This window comes from Rhea pennata, chromosome 4 (assembly GCF_028389875.1).
Source record: "Rhea pennata isolate bPtePen1 chromosome 4, bPtePen1.pri, whole genome shotgun sequence".
NCBI classification, from domain to species: Eukaryota; Metazoa; Chordata; class Aves; order Rheiformes; family Rheidae; genus Rhea; species Rhea pennata.
Window position 1 is genome coordinate 43,512,270 of NC_084666.1, and position 21,008 is coordinate 43,533,277.

Consider the following 21,008-nt stretch of genomic DNA (forward strand, 5'->3'; position numbering starts at 1 on the left):
CAGCTTCCACTGGCTCTGCGCCTCCTGGGAGAGCCGTGGAGTGTCCTAAGGTAGGACCATCTGACCCCTGAAACCTTTGGCAGCTCCCCAAGAGTCCAGGCCTGGTGTCCCTCTGTTTATCCTGGGAGGAATCTCCCGCAGTATTCATGTTTTGCTTCATAAACTAAATCAGTGGGATACTGGTTTTGTAAAATCACATGACAATTTTAACTTTCCGCATTGATTGCATTTAGTTGATGTACCTACAAAGAGAAAGCGTTAGTGATACTGTGGCAGAGTCTTTAAGGAGCTTTGCAGCCTGAAAAAGGGAAAGGAGGAAGCTAGTAGAGAATTTCATTGCTATGGAAGGATGTAGTCCCCTCAAAAAGAAACATCGTGAAAGAAATATAGTGCAAATTCATTTCCTGAAGCGCTGTTTGATGTAATTTGCAACACACTTTAAAGTCAAACACATTTAGATGTTTCAGTGTGCGTACTTAGAAAGCAAAATATCCAAAAAGAATATCCACCTCTGAAAGTCTTAGCTTAGTAGTTCTTTTAAGAATGCAGCAAATGTTTCCTCGATGGGGAAACATTCAAGCCACAAAGAAAAGATACAAAAGCTGGGCCAGAAACTCACATATTCCTTTTTTTTTTCATGATATAGCTCTTGTAGTACAGAACTTTCTTGTAGGATTTTTAATCACATAAACATTAGGAACATTATTTAAATATTATGGCAGCAGCAGAAAGATTTTGGAGAGATTGGCTCTACCATAGTTATATTTTCAGTGTAATGGGAACGCTTAGGGAAGTGTAGTACACTTACGATGTTTCACAAGTGTATTTGACATGTTTAATGCTAAAGAAATGCCCATTTTCTCTACATTAGACATAGATTAAAGTTACAGTTTTCCCATTAGTCTCACATTTTGGTCAAATTAAAACTGAAAAAAAAGGTACAAAAGAAGATTTCTGCCTCTGTACAAATTTCTAAAGCTAAGCTTGTGACAAATAATATGTTTCTTGATTCATATCATTATTTACATTATTATGTCTGCCCCAGTTCTATTTTTGAGTTGTCTATGGTCAATACTAATTAAATGATTCTGTAGAAACATAGAGATGTTTTTAAGAAAGAAGGATGTATAGATTTCATTTATATTAATGTCTTGTATTTAACAAGCAGTCTTTTAAATCCATCTTGAATTTCTACCGTATTATTCATTCAAACATTTATTGTCCTCCTATTGCAATAACAATCTTTACTCCTTTTCTCAGAGACACCAGGACTTCTATATTGCTTTCCATTCCTGCCCACCTTCCTTGCATTTTACTTTAACAGAAAGTCAGTTGATCTATTCTGTTATCAGGTGATTTTAGAACTGACATATATGCATCTTTGTCATTGCCATAGTTTCTTTCTTCCTCAGCTCTTCTATTCAGTTCAAAGTCTGTATATTTTCTCTGCTCTTCTATTTCTATAAACATATATACAAAATATATGTATATATGAGTGTGTGTGTGTATGTATGCAGGTTATGTCTACACTCTATTGCTGAGTAGTGCTAGCAAATTCAGCTTGTGCTGTTATTTTCTGATTAATGCATGAAAAAATTAAAGTTTGGTATTTACGTACAGATATAGTTATGTTCTCATTTGTTTGTGCAGTTCATATTCCCTCAGCTAGATGAAAAACTCTCATCGTTTCTGAATGCTAGTCTATCTACATATTTATTTGTCCAACTTGTCCAGGTCATTTCGCAGTACATTTGCTATCCTAACAGACTTGATGTTGTCCAGAGATTTGATAAGAGTTATGTGGAAAGAGCTGTGTAGGATACAAAAGGAATACTAAGGTTTTCGGGTTATTATTTCCAGGGAAAAAAAAGAAAAAAAAAAAAAAAGAAAAAAGAAAAGAAAAGCTAGAGAGCAACCTGGACTGGGCTACAGATAGCAGAAAAGGTGTGTGTCCTGTCACACCTATACAGACAAAATGTTAAATTTTAAAAGTAGTATATTTTACAGGCTTTAATTATTTTTATTTGCTTACATTTGTCACTATTTGTGTCATGACGCATGTCACGACATTTGTATATCATGACCCTGAAAACCTTGGAACATTGGTAACCACTTTGGGAACAATTGCTCACTAAAGCAATGATGCTCTTTGTCTATCTGTCATCCCGTCTCATGCTTCAACTCTGAGTTAAAGAAAACGTTTCAAGGATGGTCATCTGCAGAGTCTCCCTTTGGCTGTGATCAGCTTGGCTCCTCTTGTCTTTTGTCGTGTTTGCTACTCTGTCTTATCCTGACAGTTTTATTTTGACAATTCTTTACAGGTAATAAGATTGATACATCCAGAATTTTTTGTATAGTCCTTGGAACAGCTGTGAAGCACTGACGTATTGTTTCAGTAAATCGCTTGAGCTGGACTTAATACCTCTGGAGGGGGAAGCTTCCATTTGCTCTATCTACATTCCAAAACATTCTGCCAAGTCCTAATGGAGAATCAACTTTTCAGGCTTCTGTCCTGCTCTTCACAGGATAAGGCAGTCGTTTTAATGGCCTTTTTCTTCGCATCGAGCAGAGAACACGGCTGCGCGTTTCATAGCCTTTCTTTCATTGGTCATCTTGTGACACCCAGACTATCTCATTATATGGAATTAGTAATCATCGTGATAAATAATTTGTATAATTGTGTGGCCTTACTAATATTAGGTTTCTCTCCCTCCTTCCTCCTCCTTTTCCCCTTGATCTCTCTCCACCTCTCCCTCCCAACCCCCTTTTCTCTTTGCTTGCTCCCTCTTCCTCTCCCCTTTTCTCTTAGTCCTTACTTTCTTACCTCCCCTATGTGCATTTAATTTCAAATTGTCCTGTTGGACAATTGGAAAGTTGTCAACTTAGGGACTATATTTTTCTTTGTAGAGTATATCCTCCAATCAGGAAAAAGTCTTTGGGTTCTAGTTGCGTTAATGAGAAATAAATATGATAACATTCTGGCATATTAAAATACCAATGCCATACCATTTTTGGCCGCCAGATTTTATAAGCTTTGTGCAATAATTTTGTGAATGTTAGGAATTTTGTGAAGCTTTTGATATTGTCGTGCAGTTAATGATGGACTACTGAAATCTTGGTTTGTCTTCATATTTTGATGTGATATACATTAGATTTAACTTCAAACAACAAATACATGATGAAGGCTTTGAAATTTAAGCTGTGAGTTTTAAAAATTAATATGTTAAGTTATAGTAAAAGGAAGGGAGAAAATAAAGCTCCTTGTCTCCTACTCTTTTGAATTAGAGGTTTTACTTCTGTCATGAAATACGTGATCAGTCAGCAACTGTTGATGATAAGGATATATTTAGAGTAAAATATAATTGAAATCAAGGATATTGCTGTACTGATCAGCAATAGAAAAACATCATGTGTACATTTCAGTCTTCCAAAGTAAAACTAAACTGTGCATAAGTAAAACTAGAATAATAGCATTTCAATAGTAGTTACATATGTTGAGAGTAGCATACAGGTTTTTCAAGGAATAGTGCTGACGCATTGTTTAGTATGAAAACTATGAATATGAGTTTGAGTCAGTGGAATACTCTAATTTAAATGTAAATGTTTTACTCATGTTTTGTTGAACAGTCTTTCTTTCTGTTGTGCAATTGAAAGTATGTGTGTTTAGTTGTTGCATGATTACGGTACATAGAAAATACATGTGCCCTCAATTACGTACTTTCCTTGAAAACAATGTATAGTTTGCTAAGAATTCTGCAACTAGCAGGATATGGCAAATTTTACATACATAACATAGTAAGCACTCTGATCGCTTGTTATATGAGAAACAAAGTAGCTCAAAGCACTCTTTACAATCCCTTTAGGAAATGAGGAATCCCATCCTCATTTCTGTGCCTTGAAGGCAGACCAGATTAAATAGAGCAAACATTTTCTTAACACTGTAAGATTAATCTTCTTTTTGTTCCAAAAATCTACCTGCTTTTAATTGCTTACACTAGCAATATCTAGTTCAGAAACTAGGATAAACCCAGACAATCATGAAAAACCATCTTCATGATCCATCTAAAAAAAATTTGAAAAAAATTCTTCTTAAATAAGTAGTTCTAGTCATTACCGTGAAAGTCTTGAGGTTGCTGCCAATGACAGGGTCTTTTTTTCACTTTCATCAAAGAATTCGTCTTGTGTAGTAAATCTTTCTTACAAAAGATTTGACTAATGAGCGTGTGACATTGTATTAGTGGTTTGAGCAAAGGCAGTGTGCATGTGTAAAGTTTGCAGATGACTAAGATTTGTACTAAAAGTAAACTGCCTCAGTTTCCAGTTTTTAATTAGTATATTTCATACTTGCTGTATTCTAGCTCATACTAAGTGCTTAGTTCAGAATGACTGGACTTTGCTGTTTGATCAAAGGCTCTATGTAATATAAAATGTTTTATGAGTGCAGATTGCATCAAGCTATGATAGAGCCTTGCTAAATGAAACCACTAGAATAAGTGTGCAAGCTTTTAATGTTTTAGTTTTTATAAATAAGCAAAGAGCAAAGGATATCAGAAAATGTCACTCATTTTCTTGTATATATTCAGCTATATCCTTTTTTCAGTCTTAGGAATAGGAATTCCATTCAAAATCTATCTTAAGAGTGTTCTTGGAAGATCACGTATTACTGCTACATATAAAATAAGAGCTCAACTAAAACAAATATTCAAGTTAGAATTGACATTTTTTCCTTGTACCTGAAAAAGAACCTAAACTGTGTCATCTGGACTTTCAAAGTCAGTTTTGAATCCACTACTAATTTTTCTTTTTTCCCCTGTATGTCATCTTCAGTTAGTCAGAGGTCTGGAGTCACAGTGGGAGACTCCTACCAATCTCTCTCTCTTTTCAAATAGTTTTCAGAGATATTTGTCTGCAAAATATTTGAAAGTCAGCTGTGTATATATATTTGACAGGGTATTTTATTGCCCTTCAGTTGGGTTATCATATGTATGCAGGATAATTTTTGTCTGTAATAAAACAAAATTTGTTCTACAGAGCCTTTGCAGAATGCATAAAGCGCAGACACTCTCTGCCTGTCTCACTTCTATATGGATATTCAGGAAATACAGTTGAATGAAAATTTTAGTAATATAGAAGTTTAAAGGGTCCTTTTTGTATCCTTTGTAGATTTTCTTGAGTTTGCATTGAAACACAATGAGAAATTTGTTCCTCTGAAATATAATAAAAAAGAAATTGAACTTTACCACTTTGATTCCTAAATGATGATCATCTGAAAGTTATGAGTTATTGCTATCATAAGAAAAGCGGTTGGCACTCGTGAAACTAAAATTGAAACTTAGTGTTTTCTACGATATGAAGAAAAAAAAAAGTTGCAACATTATAAATCTATTTTTAAAACACAAGATCTTCTGTGCGCAGTAATTAAAAATTGATTCAAGCTTCTTTATGTAATAAATAGTAAGTTTTTATATATAACTTATGTATATAATTTATATATATATAAAATTTATATATTATTATGAAGAGCTATTTTTAGAATTAGGAAAACTTAGAAAATATTCAGTGCTTTTTTTTTTTTTTTTTTTTTTTTGTCCCTTTTCCTTCCTTGAAATAAAAATGGCCTCATTCTCAGCTGGTGACATGTAAAGCAGTAGAATTTGTTGTTTTTAACACACGTGCTTCTGGCATGCTAAAACATTACTTCTGAGATGTGTTTTTGATATTGTCGAAATCTAGCATCAATGTGTGCAGAATAATTGCCTAGCAGTAATTTCATTAACATTTTAATGATTTCTAATCCTTTCATCTGTGTACACTTCTTTTGTGTAAGAAAAATGTTGTTGAAGCGAGGAAGTAGAGATGGGAGGGATACCTTGCCACGCTGACTTTTGACTGTGGTTTGAGACGTTCCAGCACATCGGTGGAGAGGATTTGTCAATGGTCGTATGATTGTCCCTACCCTGTTACAGATCTGTGCGCCGCACTGAGCGCTACCGCGTGGGAGAGGTGTCGTCCCCGTAGCCCCTCTTCCACAAATCTGGCCCTATGTTGAGTCATCTTGAACTATAGCTTGGATCAGTACTTCTGTTTTGGGATCACCTAGCACTGAGATATAGAATTAATTTGTATAACGAGAAACTAGTTTCTTTTTGCTGATCTAGGCCAAAGTGTAATGACAAATACAGCTTCAGTTACAGTTGATTTAAGAGAAAAACAATAGCAGTTTGTGGGAGTTGTAATGAATTGTAATAACTGGGTAATTAGTCTAAATTAATGTCACTGATTATTGTATTAAACCAGTTAACATTTAAAATATATGAAGAGAATGTCAAATAGTGTTTAACTCTTCTTTCTTTTAAACAAAATAAATTGTTATACAATCATACTTAATTGGATAAAACTATCTGAGTCATTCTGCAGATCTCAGTGCATAGCATAAACCAGTAAAAAAGTAACAGCTGTATCAGAGCATGCTGAGATTACCATTAAAAATATGCCATATTTAGTCAGCTGGAGTTTTTGAGTTTGTACATAAGTTAATGGTCATGATTGCTGATTCATAACAACATAGTATAATTTTACAGAGTTTTCCAGGAAGTGAAAAAATTAGTGATGTTTTATGGTGAGTCTCAAGAGCTCTTTGTAAAGCTGTCACTTGTATGTAGTGCATATCTGCCATATACAGTATCCAGATTCTGTTTATGTGACTAGATATAAAATGAAGGTACTCCTATTCCCACCAGTGATCCAGAAATGATGTTTTTATGGGATTTTTCTCTGTGGTCCTTCTTCAGGTAATGAGGAAATTACTAACATTATTAGTTTTCAAAATAGCAAAAACTGCATATGTTTTATAGAATAACAGATGTTAGCCTATATTAGGTGTTACCATTAAGTAAAATTGTAATCTTTACTGTATCCAAGAGAATAAAGAAAAAAATCATATATCTCTACTTATGCAAGTAGGTACGGTGTTATTCTATTAATTCATAACCAGAAAAATGTGAATATCATTCTCAGACTTGGTGAATAGTTACAAATCTTGTTGAATTCAACTAGTGCTCATTGCCCGTGTATCACAAATCCTTCTCTTTTAGGATGAGATAATAATGTGTGATCTCCGTGCTGACCATTTGTAGATAAGGTTAGGATGATGTACACAAAGGCAGTTTGGGATATAAATAGCTAATTCTCTAGGCTTCTTCAGTAATTGATGGAAGGATATTGACTTCGTCAAACTCTGAAACAGAGATTTAGTTAGATGTTCTGAGTTGCTCACTGGATGATCCCATTTTTACCCTTTGACAGTAGGCTGATACTGGTAAGGATTTTTTTTTTTTTTTGTTTTTCCCCTCTCAGTCTCCGCAGTGTCAAGAAAAAGAGAGAGGAGACAAGTATTCAGAATTGCTAATTGTAGCTAGAAAGTTTGTTCCATGGTCAACACAGAGTTAGGAGGTAACAAACAAAAAATAAAACCAATCAGCAATGAGCTCCACTAAACTGTCTTGTATGTATACTATACTACTGTGTGCTATATTATTACTTTATTCTTTCTTCTTTGAGTTTTGACCTGATTTTTCCATTTTCTATCACTCTGGTTCTTCAACCAGCTGATTTACACTAGACTGATGATTTCTTCTTACTACAGCTGTAAAATATGAGATTGAGAGAAGGTAGGCAAAATTAGTATTTAGGAAGTCTTAGGTTTTGTTTCCTGCCTTGAGCTAGAAGGAAAAGCTTAAAAAATCTTGGATTGCTGCCGTGTTCAATTATTCTCAGATTTCTTTATAAAATTTAATTTCTTTCTGACATGCAGTAGCAAACCACAGAGTTGTATTGCTCTGCCAGCATGAACAGAGAAACTGATTACTAGGAAAGTATGAATTGTAAAGTTGACATTAACATGAAAAGTGTAAGCAGTATTTATCTGGCAAGCCAAGCATACATCAATATATTTTTTTAATTCTTCTAGTTAACCCTCAAAAGATTATCTACTTTCTGTGTCATTGTAAGAAAGTAAATTAGAGAAACTAAAAAACAAAAATATTTCTTGAAAATTCCTTGTCAACTAAAATCAAATGCTAAAAGTGTGGAAGGGGTTGTTGGAAAAGAAAGGAGTGCTTCTGCTTGTGTTTTGCAGCCAAGAAAATACCTGTAGGGCTGCAATTATTGCTACAGCCTTCCTGTAACAGACCAGTGCAAAAATGTAATTCTTTGGGACAAATTCCTTCACCAATCAGTTGAGAGAGAAAGGTTTTCTTCCTTTTCCCAGAAGAAAATCAAGATTTCTCTTTAAAAATGGGGAGGGGAAATATCCCTAGTCAGACTGTGCTGCCATTATCACTGATATGTATTGCAGTGTTTGCATTACTGGCTATCAGTAAAAAGATACCAATCATTATAATTTCCTTCTCTGTTGCATGTTTGTCAAAGACTGTGAAAAGAAATACAAATTTCACATACTGTCAAAGAGCTATTAAATAAAAAAGAATTAGAAAACAATGAGAATTTTTAATAAGGAGTCATCTCAGTTTTTCTGTTTGAGGACTATTGATTATATTAATTCAAACCTCATGTCCTTATTCTTGATTTGTTTTTTTTTTCTCTCTTTTACTTGTTTTCTCTTTTATTCTTTTTTCTCCTTCAAAGTATGTAGGGTTAGAATTCTGACTAGTATTTTCAAGTACTTCAGAAGCTGAAAATTTTAAGCCATAGCGGCATTATATTTAGTATTTCATGTGACCTGCATGAAACAAGTCACAAAATTTGACGACTTTGTATGTTTATATAAGCATAATATGTTTTTTGCACTTTGGTGCATAAAAATGCCCTTTTTACTATACACCAATGCAAATGCAAGAAAAATCTTTAAGAGAGTAGAATACTGATAAAGAACTAATCATGGTGTTAAAGAAAAGATATTGCAGTCTCTATAGCAGTACACAAATTAAAACAGTCTAATTATACGTTCTTCTATGACGAGAAAGCTGGCAACAGTCATCCTGGATCTATTAATGAACAAGGGCAAGCAAATGATCACAGACTTTCTCATATGCAAAGAATTAGCATATGAAAGCAAGTTATAAAACCGCAGGAAATAATTACAGATTTATAAACAAAAATCACCTTTAGGTTTCTGCTGTATTGTAAGACAACTAAGCAAAGATCCATTATCAAAGGCAAAAATCTTCTCTCCATATTCCTTTACTTGTTATTCATGACACATATCATGATTCTTAAATGTCAAGTCCTTCAACAGAAGAGAGAGCTATAGTGGAATCACTGCTGAATGATTGGTCAAACCTATCTTTTTTCTAGATGACAAAAATAATTAGTTTCTCAATATAATTTTAGAAGTTCTGTGGCATTTCCATCTGAACAGTAGTCAAATTACAGTCTATTGTTAAATGAATGTGTTGGACTTGTAGCAATGTTTTAGGGACATCAAATAAGTTTTCAAAGGGTAGCCTTTCTGCTGAAAGTGCTGCTGTTGATGTTTGAAGGCTCTGATTCAGTAATGTTTACATGTGTCCATATGGATGTGGGCTTTTTCAGTGACTTAGCTTGTAAGTTAGCCTAAGTAAAACTCAACATTCACTCTCAAAGAACTTTGTCTAAGCATCACCGTCTCCTTCCAAACACTGTTTACAGTATTCAGTTTTCATTTTATTGGATTGTTTGTTTTAATAACGAAAAACAAGCCTTGAACTCAATATAGTAGTAAGCTCTTTATTTAGTAGTTGTAAAAAACACCTATAAAAACATAAACATTTTGAGTGGTGAAATAACAGTCTCATGGGGGGAATCCTGTTGCAACATTTTGGTGTAAATTGACAGCTCAGTCTTAGCTCAGTTGGTTAGAGCATGGTGCTGCTAATGCCAAGGTTGTGGGTTTAATCCCCGTACAGGGCTATGCTGAGGGTTGGACTAGATGATCTCCCGAGATCCCTTCCAACATTACCATCCTATGAAAGGACTAGACCACAGAGTTTTTCTATTCAGGATTTGTATGGGAAAAGCCTGCATTTACTTAGAAATTAGCTATGGTACTTAAATATATCATCATCTTAGAGCAGATCAGTCAAAGGCCTGGAACAAGTAAGTGTGCTTCAAAGCAACATGTAATAATTTAGCATAAGTAATGAGAAAGATGGGTTAGGCTCGTTTCCAGACTTTGCATGGTGGCAGCTAAATATTCATACATTCCGATCTGTGATCTGGTTTTGTTTGCAAATACCTTTGGCACAGATTACTTAAAAATGGTGGACAACAATATTACCTATTTGCTAGATGAAAATGCATGTACCTCCAGTGTGACTCTTCTGAAGGTTCATTCTTTCACTAACAACTTGAAGAGCCACATTTTGAGAATATCTGTTGAGCTAGTAGGGGAAAAAGATCAAATGAACTTTTATTGCTTTGTACACCTCTAGAAAGAGATAAAGATAAGAAATATAGAACTATGATAATTGTTAGAGTTATTTAGGTGGAGGCTTTTGAGGGGAAGTCCAGGTTTAATGGTTCAAATAATTCATCAAAGTGAAAAAGTGAGCATTAAAGGTGGTTGTTTTTATCTAATGATAATTCTGTTAGGTAGTGGCATGTTGGAGGATCTGTAGAAATATTGTGTATGTAACTAACTGGAACGTTAATATAGGTATAGTTAGCTTGGAAAGGACAAGTTTTTTTCAGGTCTACCAGGTAGATTAATTATTAGGTTTTTTTTTTCCTACCATGGGAAACTAGCAGAATCATCTGAAGCACAGAATGTTGTGCAATATGAAATTTAGTTGCCCAAACACTTTTTTGGGGGAAAAATACAAAAAAATACCTATTTCTGAATAAGTATTAAAAAATGTAAAAGGTCAAGAGGAAATACTTCTGGATTTTAGTTTGATCAGCAAAGCAGCTTGTGTGAAAAATGAATACACGATCATTGAGCTTGTGACTCCTAGGAGAGAAGAAAAACTAGAAAGTAATTCAGTGGGACTGAAGAAAAAAGATTCCAATAAATTTGGAAGTGATCAGTGAGATCTAAAAGCATGTAAGCATAGTTACGTTGTACCAGTTCACCTAGACCCGTGTTTTCTGTGGCAGAGTTCAAAGGAATGCAAGAAGAAGCCAGCATATAGTGATATTTACCCAAATTGTTTTAGCATGCAGTTTACAGACTTCCTGATCAACAATCTATAGCTGTCTGTATTTAAAAACCTCTGATAGATTTTTTCTTCTATGAATTTCAGGAGAAAAAGTAAGGATTCAGGTAAATTCAGTTCCATAAAGAAAAGATAGGCATGCAAAATTTACAGAGAAAGTTAAAAAGTTTATGAGGAGATGACTTATTAAAGCCTAGTGTTCAAAGCCCTGAAACTCAGATTGAAAGTATAGAAAATGAAGACTGAGTTGAATTTAATAAGGTACATAGAAGAATTATATAAATATAAAGGCACAGCATCAGAACAAACCCCTGTGTGGTGTAGCAGGAGGAACCACAATGAACAAAAAAAAGGTATTTTGTGAAAACGTTAAGTGGATCTCCTACTTGACAAACAGCTGTCAACAGACAACTGATAAGACCAACACGTTTAACTGTTTTTCCACTTCTACCTTCATTTAAAATTAACAAAAATATCACAAGGAGAAGAGAATATTTTGATAGATTAAATGTGTTGAAATTGCTCAATCTAGAACTGACTCAATAAATACAGAAGCAAGAGGATTAATTTCTGAAGAACAGATGGGGCCTTGGAAGACTGGTATAAATGGAGTGAGGAGAAGGTGTGAGCCGTGGAATCTGTTTAATCTAGTTGGCAGAGCCTACCGGTACACTGTAGCAGAACTCTTACCCTCTCGCCGGTGGTTATGATGGCAGTCGTACTCATCGTTAAATAAAGTAGATGCTTGGATAGTTTTTCATCCCATAGACACTTTCAACCTGCCATTGCAGCATCTTACAGAAACTTCCTTCCAAGAGCTTGACTTTCCCTTTTAAAATGTTACTCCCATTTCTCTATGGATAAAGAATGAACTCTGTCTTAAGGTGGCACCCTGAAGGATGTGGAAGTTTGTTAGGACAAAGTTCATTTCTTTCAATGTTTTTTCTTTTCCTCCCCTCTTTATTACAAATTTGAATACCCTGGAAATCATGCATCATCTGAGCTTCTGAGGGGAACTGTATTACACTTGCTCTCTCACATTTTCTGTATTGTGGCAGGACACTTTGTACTGTAGTCAGCACTATTGATTTTATGCAGCAGAAAATGGTTTTCCCCTGGATAGTTCTCAGTAAGTCGCTTGCATCCCATGGCTATCCCTGTTCCACCACTCAGCTGATGCAAAAGCAACAGAAGTGGGGCTGTGCACCCTCGTGCAGAAATTCAAGTTTACAAAAGTAATGAATCACTGACTGTAATGAGATATGTAGGTATTTTTAACTTGGCGATTGTCGCTGTTCTAGTGAATCAGAGACCTGTTGGATAATTGGGCTCTGTGCAAGCCTGTGTATGCCTCTGTGTATGAATGTGTATCAATGTTATGTACTGCAATACGTGTGTGTGTGTTTTAGCTTTGTATCCCGTGGTAAATCACAAGGAAAGGATATTTAAGTAATTTAAAGATTTTTAAGCATACTTAAAAGGCTGTTTATGTTAAGGAGCAAAAAAATGGGTATAAGCTGACCATGAATAAGTTTAGGATAAAAATAAAAAGAAAGCTCCACTGTATTCATAAGGATATTGAGAAGTTTTGAAACAGCTTTTTAGCAGAAGAAAAGTAACTGTTTATGACAGATTATGAAAACATTATGCATATGATTATTTAGCATAGTTCCCTTCAATAACAGGGTCTGACTAATATGACCCAGTGTACCTCTTCCAAGTATAAAAATGAAAGTGACTAAAAGTTCCATTTTTTAATTATAGTTTTTCCACTTTAATTTCTGAATTAAAGATATCACAGCACAAACTATCTACTAGGTTGAAAAACATTTTTCATATTTTAACTTTTTTATTTTATATTGTTGTTCAAAATAATTTAACCTCTGTTTTATGAAAATATACTGCATATATAACTGTACAAAGATAACTAAGTAAATCTGAAAGGAAACAAGTTATCAAGAAGTGTAATTGAAAAAGTAAATTATGTAAAATAATGTAGAAAAACAACTAGCGTGGTTAGTATAAACTGTAGAATCTGTGGAGCATAGAATGGAAGAATCTAGATTGGATTAGGACAATTATTTTAGAGTAGTCCTTGAAGACATGAAAAAAATAGCATAAGGAAAAATAAAGCACATTCAATAATTATTCCATGCATCTTTACAATAATTTAAATAAATATTGTTTTAAATTTACTGTTGTAAATGTAAAATTATATTATACAAAAAAAGATATTTGAGAATTGCACTTGAGAGTAAAGTTTTCTGCTCTAATCTACTGGAATCAAAGATTTTTGGAAGGTAAAGTTAAAAATATTTACTCGAACATGAAATAAAATGAGCAGTTTTTCTTTTCCGGATATCTCTTCATTTCAAAGAATGACCACACTTTCACAAAATGTTACTTACCATGTTAAAATGCGGTGAGGTTTAACTTTTCTGTCTAATCAAATGCAAGCCTTTCTTCTGCAAATAACTATCAGAGCTAAAAAAAAACAAACCAAACCATACCAAAACAAACAAACACCTTATTACCGGTTCTGGGTTTAATGCATCATTAAAATAAAATTTATATTTTCTTTTGTAGACAAAAGATTAAAGATTAGTTAGTCAAGATTAAACACTTCAGCTGTTCGGGAAAATATCTGCGTTACAGTTTATTGTCAGCTATTCTGGTTTAATGTCTGTGGTGATTGATATTTGCATCACAACTTTGTTGCCAAGATACAGAGTATAATCATTGTACAGATACTGAAGTAATTATGATAACCTTGTTTTTAATCTTTCCCTGTAGGACTTTGGAGACGATGGGTCCTTGTACATTACTAAAGTTACCACAACTCATATGGGAAATTATACCTGCTATGCTGATGGCTATGATAAGCTCTATCAAACTCATTTTCTCCAAGTGAATGGTAAGGAAGGTTGTTCTAATTACCAAATCATAAGAGACTTGGATTTGGATTTTGCTAAGTAGCTTTGTTGTTGCTCTTGTTTTACTTTTCAGTATTGTGTTACAGATCAAAAGAAAAGAAGATGTAATTAATTTTTCTCATTCTTCTATAAATGAGCTTGCAAAACAAAAAAAAAAGAACCGTTTTCATTTAGTACTCCTGTATGAGTAATACTTATTAGAAGAAGTAAGATTAGTTGTTCTGGACAGTGAACTTATGCACTTATGTGCATGATGAACAGTTATTGTCTGTAAAACATTTTTTTATTAAAAATAAAGTTTTGAGTGCCAATTTAGTAGTGCTGAAGAACACACTGAGAAAAGTATAATATGTACATCTCTTGTGTTAAAAACGTATTTAATTCAATGTAATATATATTTATACATAAGTATATAATAGATAACAGAGTATATGTAATATAATAATTATGTGTAATTATATATAATAGAGTAAATATGGAATGTATATTCTATATAATTACATGTATTATATTTAATACACAAATATAGTATATATTAAAAAGATACAGTACTCTAAAATCTATTTGGAATTGATGATGGATTGAAAAGTCAGGCTTGACTGCTGCTCCTCTATATCATTCAGTCATTTATAGCTGCCTAGACAACTCGCCTGGTCCATATTTGTTCTACTCAGAGAGCTGGTGTTTCATAAGTCAGCACTAGAGTGGTACCTCTTCCCGCAGGATTTTGGATGTTGCTTTTCTGGGGAATGGGGTAAAGGAGATAGGAGTCCTTTAGATTAACAGGATTGTGTGCTGTTCAGAGTGTGCATATTGTAGATAGATAAAGTCCAAAACATTTAAATTAAAGTTCTAGTCAAACGAGTGGGTCATCCATAGTTTATATCTGTACATTGAAGCAGCGATCTTCCTAAGCACAGGCGTGATGGTTAGTACTTATAGCCGTGATAATGATGAATTAATAAGATGACACTTGTATTAACAGAAGAGTCAGATAAAGGTTAATGAGATTATGAGGCTTCATTGGTCTCAAAATCTAATGTGAGGGTTCTGTGAAAATAGTGCAATTAGTTTTTAAGCTCTTTCTTCATGTACGTTTGTATAAATCTGTATTTGCTTAGAAACAATATTTATATAATTTTCATCAAATACTTTGCAAATATTTTACATATATGTATATTTTAACTTTAAGCTTAAACTGTTTAGAACATATTTTTAGTCTACAATATTGAATTGCCGTGTTCAGTGATGAGCTTCCATGGGGATCATTGAGCAATACAGATAATCAGCACTGTAAAAATACATGTTTTATGGTTAGAAAATTCCATAATTCTATATCAGCAATCTGTAAGGGACTATTGTAATAAATTGGTATTTAATCGTTTTTAATACAAACTATAAAAAGACCAAGCAATACAAAGCTATGATGGTGCAGGAGTAATTGCTTCACTAAATAATGTAAACAATGATAATATTGACATTTTATATAACACTTGACACCTTCCAAGTGTATAATTTTGTGAATGTATGGTTTTGTAAACATTTCTATTTTGAGGGTGGTGGATCTGTTACAACTGAGCTGAATTACAGTGCCTACGTACAAAAACTTTTACTAAGTGTTGAGGACTAAGTAATGAGGCTAATTCATAGTTTACCTACTTATGTACAAAACATAGGCATCACACTGGAACCTCTAATCTAAACTCATAATGAGCTTCTTTATAAGTCTATATACAGAATATAGTTTCCAAAGGGTTTATCAGCACACATGCATTTATGCATTTAAATGCAGACATGCATTTATCTCATCCAAGAGGGACTGACACTTTCAGACGTACTTAAGAGAAGTAACCAAATGTTGTTTGGTTGAACTCTGAAAATACTAGTCAGTGTAGAAAGTCTTCAGGATGCCCTCTGCCAAATCTAAAATGAGCTGGTCTTCTTAATTCTTGAAATGGTTTCTTGCTGAGTCTTCAATTCCACCAGAAGCCATTTTTTCCTCAAAATTTTCTTTTCAATAATGAAATGGTCATACCAGTAAGAGAGAGAGTCTGCTTTTTTTGCTTTGTTTTGTTTTCTTTTCTCCTCTCCAAATATCTGTGACATTACAATTCATGCTGCCAGGGTTTTCTCCTTTACTGTTGTTGACATCATGTAGCATAAAATCCTTGAATTAGGAGGTCTGTTCTCAGATGATGATGGGCATGTTTAATGGTTTTAATACTATTAAAGACAAAGAGGAGGTATGGAGTTCACTCTCCCATAAAATATTTATAATATCCACCCCATAATTTGTCTTTAAAATCCTTTACTGAAAAAGCAAACAATGCAAATAGATCAATATAAATGCCAAGGTGAGTCATCTGTACTTGAGTAGCATTTGTGTTATTTCCCTCATGCTTGCTTGTTAGCCTCTGATTTTTTTTCCACAGCAACCGCTCAAGAGGTTACGTGTGGATGCTGGCAGAGTTCTTTGAACTATGGCCAGAGCAAAACAGTTGTAACAAATATTCTTGTAATATTGGTCCTTTTACTAGCAGGGAGTTACTACTCTCTAAAATGCTGTTTCAAGGTATTAATATATTCAATTAACCACTTTATGTAATAATTATTCAGCTATATGGGACAGCAGAAATTTATACATCATTTCAGTTGGGGAAAAAAAAGAATAGTTTGAATAATAAAATGAGATTTTTTTTTCCCCTTATGGCTGGACTATATTGCTTATGTTAATTGGAAGTATTAAAAGATCATTGTTAAGAGTATTTACTGTTTATTGTTATGGTCTTAGGATTACCTAAATATTATATCACCAGAACAGTTTGCGCAAACAGAAGTTTTAGTCTTCTGCATCTGAAATACAAGAGCCTTGAAAATTGCTATTGGAAAAGCTGAAATGCTTTATCAAGATTGGCCTCTTGCATTCGTTCAGTGCTTACCAAGTTATGGATCGATGCTCTACATACCCAGGGATGTTAATCTTATTGATAACAAGAATAGTCACAGTCACAATACCTAAATTAGTTAAAATAATTATTTATAGCTCAGTTTTTCAATTTTACGAATGGAATGTGTATAGATGTCAAAACCTAAACTTTTCAAAGTGTGAACTTGAGGAATTTTACTTTTGGTAAGGTGTTTTTGGACAAAAAATATAATCAGTTATATTACAAAAAAGAGTAGAATTTTCAAATTCAAACCTGCTATACAAGCAATAGGAATTTATTGTATATGGGACAAGTTAGCTTAATATAACACTAATGTGATTTTTTTTTCTTTTTGATTATGTAGTAATGTTTATCTCCTTCACCCTGTGTTTTTACATTGATTAGCAAGGAAATTTCAGTGCAGGGCGATGACAAGAGTTTTCCCTGTCTTGGTTCTCAGACAAAAGGTCTATTAAAAAAAAAGAGATTTTTTTTTAGTACCTCAAGGCAAAGAAAAATGAGTCCAGATCCTTAGCCAGATATAAATCAGTGATTTATAGTGTCTGAGAAATTGTTTAACACCTTTGTCTTTCCAAGCAAAATATCTCAGTTTAATCAAAAAGAAAAGTTATCATATGGAGCGTTAGAAGAACCTATTTAGACTATATATGTTATATATATCTTTCTTAAATGGATACATTCTCTGTGGGTTCCAGACAGCTCAAAGAGACTATTTTTCTCTCATAAATTTTTTCCCATTAGATATGATTGAAGAAGTCTTCAGGGATTTTTACAGCAATTGTAAGCTGCATTGAATAGTTATATATATTCATCATATTTGGAGCCAGTATTCTCACATGGCTTGTTGAGCTGAATGATGAGGGATGTAGGATGGGCAGCTCTTTGCTTCAGCTGGTTATGTGTTATGCAAGGCTCTGCTAAATACAGTCATGGAACCTGCCTGCCCCTCCCAACGTTTTTCACCCATGTGGTGATCGCTCTCGTATGGAGTAGACTGCTTTTGGTTAAGGTACCAGAACGTACCTCTTTAAAATTCAACATTAACAATCACTGTTCTTCCATACTTAAAATTTGCTTTCTGTGAATATTTATGCTCAGTTACACAAAAAAAAAAAAAAAAAAAAAAGTGAGTGAAGTAAATCGAAAGAGGTGAGAAGCACAGACATATCAAATTCATTTTTGAGACTTAGCTAGTACTAAACTAATATTTTGATAGTCTGCATGCCTCAGTTGCACAGTTATTGAGGACGTATTGCAGGTTGCCTTCAGGATGATACGAGATCAAAAATTTAAATGCAAGACAAATATTGAAGAACCTTTTTAGTTGTGTAGATAACCAATCAGACACAGATTTGGTGAAGAAAGTTGGAGATGGGAATAAATGGAGGGCAAAAAAATAGGGCAAGAAGTGAAGACTATTGTTACAGCTCAGGGAGTTCATTATCTGTGCCATAGCTTTAGTGTCATAGGGGTACCTCTGTGGCTGGGAAAATGTCACCGAAGGAAATAGCACCTACTCCAGAAAGGTGGACTAATAAAAGAAAAATCAGCCATACCTTCAGGGTTATTTTGACCTTCACGTTTCCTGGCCTTTGAGTGATTAATTTAGCAACAACAGCATCTTCTGAAGCAGAATTTTTATGCTGTTGCTTGTTTTTGTTTTAGTTAGAATGTGGTTTTTTTTTTCTTATTTATTTTCTTAGAAAACTGCTAAGGATAAAAGTGGCCAAAAACCTATCATCTGCCTACAGCAGATGCCTGCATCTACTACATCTTTGGCACCTACAGTGTGGTTTGACTGCTAGTAAAGAAGGATGTGTAACTCATCCTTCATAGGCAGGAGTATGTATTTTAAAGGCAACATGTATCTATCGGTTTCCTTCAAGAGGGATTGTAAACTTCCTCTATTGAAGTTCAGGTTTCTGTTTCCAGGCTGTGTATATTCCCAGTGGTGTTTGAGGCCTTGTAAAATAACAGCTTTTGCCAAAAGCGCAGAATTATTAAAGTGATGTGGTTAGCATGTACAGTCTGATTTGGGAAGTAAACAAAAACAGGAGCAACAGCTGGAGTCATGACAGACTGATGCTCTTCATTATAAAATACTGCTCTCAGTTGCTTATAACTTTGTGTAATTTAAACCCTTCAGGCTGAAATATTCTGTACTGGATATTTGCCTAAAATATCTATTTAATTTGCAGCTAAATCATCTAGGGGTTTCTGAGAATGAAGTTGAGGGAAAATACACTGTTTTTCCCAAACTAAACTAATATGTATCTTTTTCCAGTCATTGAAAATTCTGCAAAATTTGACATTCAGAATTTTCTGTTGACACTGAGTAGAAGTTTATCAGGTGTGGCAGATTTCATATGCAAAGAGAATATTCCATCACAGGTAATAGGTGTGCAATGACGGGCAGTGCCTTACAATTAGACCTGGAAGTGGTCTGTGTTGCTGAGATATTGCGGACTGGGCATGGGAGCAAGAAATGACAGGAGTACTCTCTGTAAGGGTGTCCAAACAAGAAGGAAAAAGAAACCGTTTGGTTTTGATGCAGAGGGAAATCCGCAGCAGAGGGCAGATCACTAAAGGATCAACCTTATGTTGAGAAATGCTCAAAAAAATGGTCTCTCGGGAGGGAATTGGAGTTGGACCGGGGGGTGGGGTGCTGAAAGAGGCTCAGGCCACCTGAGCGTGTGGTCCTGAGTGGGGCTCGCTCAGGAACGCAGTGGGGAAGGCATATCTCAGAGCGACACGCACCAGTGGCATGGGAAAGGACACAGCTGGGAAGAGGTGGAGAAGAACAGAAACGGGAACGGCAGGCTTGAGATGAACAGAAGTAGAGAGGTCTGTGCCCATAAAACAAATTCCAGAAGCCAGATGGAAACCTTAAATCCCTAGTTTTTATCTGCCCATGCTCTCAGCTGGTAGTCTAAGCAACTAGCGCTCACGATTCTCACGTTTTTCATCTTCCATGCTCTTTTCATGTATTTTTGTATTTTGCATGTAGGGATTATGTGTACTATTCCATGTATATTATTTGAAAAGATGATCTTTATTTTTTAAAAAATATCCCTGAAATCTCCTATTTTCACATCCTGAGATGCAGTACGTTTGTGCATTTCTTACAATGTAGAAATCTGAGGCATTTCTATGCTCTAATAGGACAGCATGCTGAGACGTTTCTTGTAAACAGTTGGATAGCATTTGAAAATATTTAAACTCTTGCTGAAATAGTCACAGTTAGTTTTTGAGTTTGTTACCGTTTTTCGTTATCAATGGATACTGCATCCTCTATCCCGCTGCGGTTTGCGACAGCTAAGTATTTCACATTTTTATAACTGTATTAAATAAAACTTTGCAGATTGGGAAATATATGTCTTTAACCTTTGTTATATTTTTTTTTCTTTTAGAAACACCCTCAAAATAGTTCTATCTATATGTAATTAAAAATAAGGTTAACAATTATTCATGTAAAAAATCTAAATAGCAAGACAATCACTGATTATTAATAGGAGTATGCTCAGCACACTCCAATCATATCCCCCCTCTCTACCATTACTGCTACAAAATACAGCAGACTTAGTTGATAAGCATGAGTAGTAACTTGCTTACAACAGTTGAGAAAGTGACCATTATTTTTTGCTAACAGTGAAACTCAGAAGACTATTCTGCCCTATATACCACTAAAGTTCAAAAAGAAATTATTCAAGCCAGATGCCTTAGCACCATCACTTGAATAAAATTAATTTATCTGATTTCATCCTCAAATTCAGATAGTGTGATAAAATCCACAGCTATCCAGTCATATGTGTAAAGCATACAATATGAGTTTAATTTTCCAAAATGGCTACATATACTTGTATATCTGTGCTGATTAAGATTAATAATTCAGTTTATCATTCTGTTGATTGGCCTAATGGGCAAGAAATATGATATCAAGTAATCTATATGACATAATAAATGAATATTTTTAT

The 21,008-nt window shown here is 34.2% G+C and overlaps 1 protein-coding gene across 2 annotated transcripts in view; it reads left to right on the forward strand.

Annotated features, from left to right (window-relative positions):
- The window catches only part of FSTL5 (follistatin like 5), a 277,012-nt gene that overhangs the window by 191,803 nt on the left and 64,201 nt on the right, over positions 1 to 21,008 (forward strand). For both annotated transcript variants that reach the window (XM_062574720.1, XM_062574718.1), the window contains exon 7: positions 13,947 to 14,067. In XM_062574720.1, the coding sequence (XP_062430704.1) occupies positions 13,947 to 14,067 (121 nt within the window). The remainder of the gene's footprint in view (positions 1 to 13,946; positions 14,068 to 21,008) is intronic.